The sequence below is a fragment of the Benincasa hispida genome, chromosome 11 (genome assembly GCF_009727055.1).
Source record: "Benincasa hispida cultivar B227 chromosome 11, ASM972705v1, whole genome shotgun sequence".
Lineage (NCBI taxonomy): Eukaryota > Viridiplantae > Streptophyta > Magnoliopsida > Cucurbitales > Cucurbitaceae > Benincasa > Benincasa hispida.
Window position 1 is genome coordinate 23,020,737 of NC_052359.1, and position 6,407 is coordinate 23,027,143.

The 6,407-nt window shown below is 33.8% G+C and overlaps 1 protein-coding gene across 1 annotated transcript; it reads right to left on the reverse strand.

The window, feature by feature from the left end:
- Positions 1 to 292: 292 nt before the first annotated feature.
- On the reverse strand, positions 293 to 1,587 carry LOC120091360 (60S acidic ribosomal protein P1-like). Its single transcript, XM_039049358.1, has 4 exons — positions 1,508 to 1,587; positions 1,353 to 1,431; positions 1,064 to 1,267; positions 293 to 573 (listed from the first exon to the last, which is right to left on the reverse strand). Exons 2-4 carry the CDS (start codon positions 1,419 to 1,421, stop codon positions 520 to 522), a joined length of 327 nt encoding a protein of 108 aa, XP_038905286.1. The 5' UTR covers positions 1,422 to 1,431; positions 1,508 to 1,587; the 3' UTR covers positions 293 to 519.
- Between the last annotated feature and the right edge of the window lie 4,820 nt (positions 1,588 to 6,407).

Consider the following 6,407-nt stretch of genomic DNA (forward strand, 5'->3'; position numbering starts at 1 on the left):
CCAATTTTTAAAATGTGAAAAGGATAAAAATAACTTCAAATGAGAAAATCAAGAAAACATAACGAATCTGAAATCATGTTTCAAAAAATGACCCGACAGTAAGTTAATAACGTACAGTGAATCTTCTTTTGAAAATCATTCAAAGATAAAATAAATTAAACCATAGGATACATACATAACATTTAATTAATTAATTAAAAACACGATTACCTTGTATTTGAAAGCAAAAAACAAATGAAGTGTGTTCATTCAACTTAGCCTAAAAATCAAATCAAAAAGAAAGAAAATGCAGTTCCAGGGTTTAACCAAAGATCTCTCATAAAGTAGTTTAATCTCTCTGCAACGTGAAGTCAGTCAAACAAAAGTGTGAAAAGATGCATTTACCATCATAAAACTGAAAACGCCCCATAGTAAAGAAAAAAAAAACAAATCTTGAGACAGATGAACAGCGGAAAATCAAGAAGATTAGGCCTACCAACTCAATAGTTTCCTAATACAATCCTACATCTAAAAAGCCTCCTAATCGAATAAGCTAAATCCCATGTCGTCGTCGCTCTCTTCCTTTGGCTCCTCCTGCACAATAGGCTTAAATGAACAAATCCCAGAAAAGGGGAAAAGGGGACAAATGAAACTAAATTGAAACAATAAGATTGGTTCTAAATCACCACCATGTCAATCAATGAAGGTGACAATTAAAATTAAAGTGTGCATTAAGTAGAAATTACGCTCATCAATGTTAAGCTTTCTATTGAATATCTTAGATGCATATTCCTAAACCACATTTTCTATGTTGCTAATCCAAGTTCGAAGGGATATTATGAATCACCTAATGGGTTAACTACGAAAATCTAAATCGAAGAAGCACGGCAACAGTAGAAACAATTTATTTGTTCTCCATAATTAACTGATTCAGTACTCAGAACTAACTGGTATTAGTATTAGCAACATACAGAATGTGGGTTATATGCGTATATTTGAAAGAGATTCTTATTGAAAATCGAGAGTTATTGGAAAGTTAGAGCTAGCAGAAGCAGAGAAGTATATTGGATAAAAGGGTACATACCTTCTTTTCCTCGACGGCAGGAGCGGCAGCAGCGCTAACGGCAGGAGCAGCTACAGCCACAGGAGCAGCAGCGCCACCTCCACAGCCAACATTCAGAAGAAGGTCCCCAATATTCCTCTTCTCCGCCAATTTAGCAAACAGGCTGGGCCAGTAAGATTCCACAGAGAGCCCCGCCGCTGCTATTACCGCTGCAATCTTTTCCGCCTAGACCCAATAAGCAAATTAATCACACATCAAACGAATCCAAAAAAGAAAAAAAGATAAATACACAGAAAGAGAATGGTTCTACAGTGATTGCAATTCCGTCATCGTGAAGAGCCAGGGCGGCGTAGGCGCAGGCGAGTTCACTGGTAGACATTGCGTAGGACCTGCGAATTAAATCAGAACAAAGTTAAAAACGATGGAGAAAGAAGCGGAAATTTGATATATGGAGGAGGAACATACGATGGCAGTCAAATGCAGGTACAGTGAGCGCTATAGGTCTGATTCTGAGTATATTATATATGAGCGTTTAGGGTTTTTCATGTTCCTTCGCATTGGGCCGACCCAAACTATAATTTTTAGGATTTTGGAAAACCGGAGAGACCGGCAAAATTTGGGAGGTCCCTTGAATTTATGTCACAAAAAATAATAATAATAATAAATAAATCCGGAAATAATAAGAATTTTGGCCAAACATGTGCCGCATACGTGACGTTCACTTTTATAATTTCGAATTTACCCCTACTATGATCGGCTAATGGTATTATTGAATACAATATAATTACTATAGTGTGTATCAATTCTGAATAAACCAAACGAATTCAAGAAAAAAATGTGGTGTATTTTTTGGACCATTTGAATTTCAAATTGAGAGTTTAATATCATATTTGATTTGATATAACCCCTTTTCAAATTTATTCAAAATGAATCAATATTTAATTTGTATATCTTCATTTTGATTTTAATTTATACTAGATCTTCAAATTTTACATTATCTTATTAATCTTTTTATTATTTTAAATTTGTATTGGTATATTTGATTCCAACTAAGATTTTATTCATTATTTTATACTTATTATCATCAAACAAATTGTATATTTCATTCAAATTTTCTCATTTTTCATTTTTTATCACGTTTTATCACTTGTTATCTTATTATATTATTATATCATTTTCAAATGTTTTATATATACTTCATTTTATAAATATCTAAAAGAGGTCCATCTTTTTTTACAAACAAGTAAGTAGTCATTTCAATCATTCTATTTTTGCCATAGCTCTACAATAAGTAAGGATTCTTTTTTATGGTAAATGGGATGAAAATTCACACTATCATGATTATCGTACTGTTGAGACTTATATTCTTTCAAATCCGTCATTCCAACAATTTATTATTTATATCCAATGTAAGCTTTTTCCATCTTCCAATTTCTCTGTATCTTATTTGATATTATACTAGGATGGTTCCAACTATTCGAATCTTATTCGGATTGTTGAAGATAAGGATATTTTTGTGACTGATGTCAGTTTTATCGAACTTCCCCTATAATGATTTATGTGTAGTTATTGACATCGTATCATCTAGTACTTCTGGAAGTACAATGTATTTGAATAGTGAGTTAGTAGGAACAGACCATTCCGTCCAACAGTCTGATCATAATACTACAATAATTGATTTCCAAGCTTCTAGAGATATAGTATATTTGAATAGTGAGTTACCTCGTCACTATTAGGGTTGATGCTCTAAATCTCGTAGGGTCCTATAGTTTGTCAACATTGTTGAACAAACACATTATATATTAAAATATTTTATATTTTATTCATTGTCTATAAATTATAAAATATTTTAGTTGCATTAACCACAAACCAATAAACTAACACCTAAGGTTATCTTTGTAACTTAAACGGAGACATACGGGTGGATCATGTTTAAGTGATAACCTAAATGATCTGTAGTATATGGATAAGGCTGGGTACCTTATCCTGGTGACACTACGAGTATGGCCCGTTTTGTAAGTGCTACAATTGTTGTAAAGTGCTACAAATGATCTGATCATGATCATAAATGTATAGACATGCGAACAGAGATATTCTATACAAAGGAGTTTGTATAGGATCAGACCACAAAATGTTTAGTCTCATTATATAACATCGTTCATAATAGAGACTTACATTCCATCAAGATGACCAGAGGTAACATAACCTAAATCCTAAGTGAGTTGTGAACTCCTGCCTATGAGGGTAGTTCTTTGATTTGTATAGGTGAGAGTGGCTAGATCGTCGACTCGACAAGCCTACCATTTTGGGGATTCGTCTAATTGGGGAGATGGGAATATAGCTACACAAGATGGAATTTTCCTTCCCTGAGGCAGGGGTAAGTAGATAAATTGCTCTCGGTCTGATTCTGAGTATTGAACAATGTGACGCAACACTCTCTCCTGGCGCGAGAGATGTTTAGTCATAGTAAGACTATGATCTATTGTTCATTAGAGGGATCAATGATACTTAAGGAGTTAGATGTAACTACAGGGGCAAAATGGTATTTTGGCCCAGCTGTACTTACGAGCAATTTGTGAAGGATCATCATTGAAAGAAATCAGACACGAGGATTTCCATGGCAGCGGAAGGATTGTTCCAAATTTCAATCGTATCTGAACATTAACAATTACAGTACACAAACAGAAACAACAGGATATGCGTAAAACATAAATTACAGCATGCTTTACTAAAGACAAAGGGAAAGAATTGACATAACTTTGAAGACTCGTCTTCAATACTCTTAATCATGAACGCTCAAACAACCAGTAACACTGCAACACTCGAACGCTCGTACACCACGAACTCTACACTGCACGATCACAACGAACTCGAACACCGTAATCTCCAAGTCAAAAATACCCCAAACACCATAAACGGCCTCCACATAACCTCGATTGTGTCGAGTTGAGTATGACACCACCAAAAACGTTACCTTGGTATTCTTAGTGTGAGAATCCATAAGTGTAGGCTCTATGTGGACTTGGCTAGAGGTAGAGACCGGAGGAGAACAATCGTGTAAACGATTGAGCAAGTGGGAAATGGCAGATGTCTATCGTATAGACGATGCCCAATCGTTTAACAAAATCTATATGATCATCTAGCTAAAGCTATGTGATCGTTTAGCTCATCGGCCAGTTGAGAGTCCATTGTATAGAAACTCTACACGATCGTTTAGTCTCTCTAAGCTATCGTTTAGTAAATCTTATTTACTTGACAGTCTTTCCATGAGAACTTTCCAAGATTGGAATTCTCAAATCAACAACTTGCAAATCTTACTAAATTTAGGAAAACATTTTTCCTTTTATCTCATGATTACCATGAAACCACCAATAACCTTCCACTCAATTGGTTATTAGAGAAAAAGAGATAATTATCCAATAATTAACATTATTATAAATATAAATAATAACCAACTTACTATACTATATTTATAACCTATAGTTTTAATATTTCATCTCATGAAACATATAAACCATAGCTTTTTTTCTATTCCATGGTCCTTAATGTAAATCTCATTTACATTAACCCTCTAGTAGATATATCTCATACATCATTCCGATCATATCATATATAATTGAATTACCTCTTGTCAATTTGAACACTTCAAATCAACACCAAGAACTGATCTCAACTTGAATCTATTGAGCTACCAAGGGGACCTTATGGACCTGTAGCTCAAAGCTCCAACAGTTCGTGAATAACTGATTAAACTCTTTAGTCACGAGATTCACATTCATTAACTGCCAGACACACCACTAAAGAACAACAACTGAACTGTCCTTACTACAGATATATTATGTGTCCATCTTAACCTATCAACATTGCGATAACCCTTCACAGATCGCTTGTAAGTACAGATCGGCCAATAACCGTTATGCCCCTGTAGTTACATCTAACTCCTTAAGTACCACTGATCCCTCTAATGAACATAAGTCATATTCCTACTATGACTGAGTCCTTTCTTCCAAAGAGAAGTTGTGGCCACTATGTTCAAGCCTCGGAATTAGCCCTTAAGGAGCAATCTATCTACTTACCCCTACTTCAGGGAAATAGTGAATTCCATCTTGTATAATTGAGTTTCCAGCTCCCAAATCAGACAAGTCCCCAAAAAGGTAGGCATGTTGAGTTGGCAATCTGACCACTCTCATCCATACTAATCAAAGGACCGCCCTCAAAGGCAAGAGTTCCCAAAAAACTAAAGATTGGATGTCACTTATGGTCATTTGGGTGAGATGTAAGTCTCCAGTATTCAACAGTGTTATATATAGAGACTAGTCATCTCATGGTCCGATCTTATACAAACTCTTTGTATAGGATACCATGTCTCCACATGAATGGTCAGAATCTACCATTTGTAGTAGTTTACAACACTTGAAAACCCATACAAAGCGGACCATATCCGTAGTGTACCAAGATCAGGTATCCCACCTTAATCCTTATACTACAGACCTATTTAGGTTATCACTTAAGGCATGATCCACTTGTATATCTCATATACATGCTTAAGTTTACATACAATAACCATGGAGCTTTGTTTATTGGATATGAGTAAATGCTAGAATGAAATAACTCATATTTTATTAATAACAATGTGTATAATTACAAACAACGAGACTCTCGGAGAATTAGGACACCAATCCCAACAATTGTACTGTTGATTAGTTATATCCAATGAATACAAAAATATATTTGTAGTATAAAGAGTGTAACTGTCGGTCTTTAATGAAGTACCCGACAGTTAATAAATGGTGAATAATGTAATTAAAGAGTTTAATTAATTATCCATGTACCGTTGGGTCTTCAAGCTACAGGTTCATGAGGTCTCCTTGGTAGCTCAATAGGATTTAGTTAAGAATCAGTTTTTGGATTAATTTGAATTGTTCAAATTAATAGAGGGATTTAATTATATATGATATAATTAAATTGTTTCAATTATATATGATATAATTGTCATAATGTATTTGATACATTATAGCTTAATGGGAGAAAATAAATATTTGAATGAGATTCAAATATATTTTCTATGAATGAGATTCATAGTTGTTAAATTTAATATAAATGAGATTTATATTAAATGTCATATAATAGAGAAAAGAAACTATAGTTTATATTTTATGTTATACGATATTAAAACTATAGGTTATATGTTATATTTGATATAACATATAATTTAATATATATATATATATATATATATAATATGATAAGTTAGTTATCATATTTATTTATATTATATTATTATTATTTGAATAATGAGGAAGGGGGTTACAACTCCCTTCCCTATCTTTTCTCTCCACCCACATCAGTGGGGTGGTTATGTTTT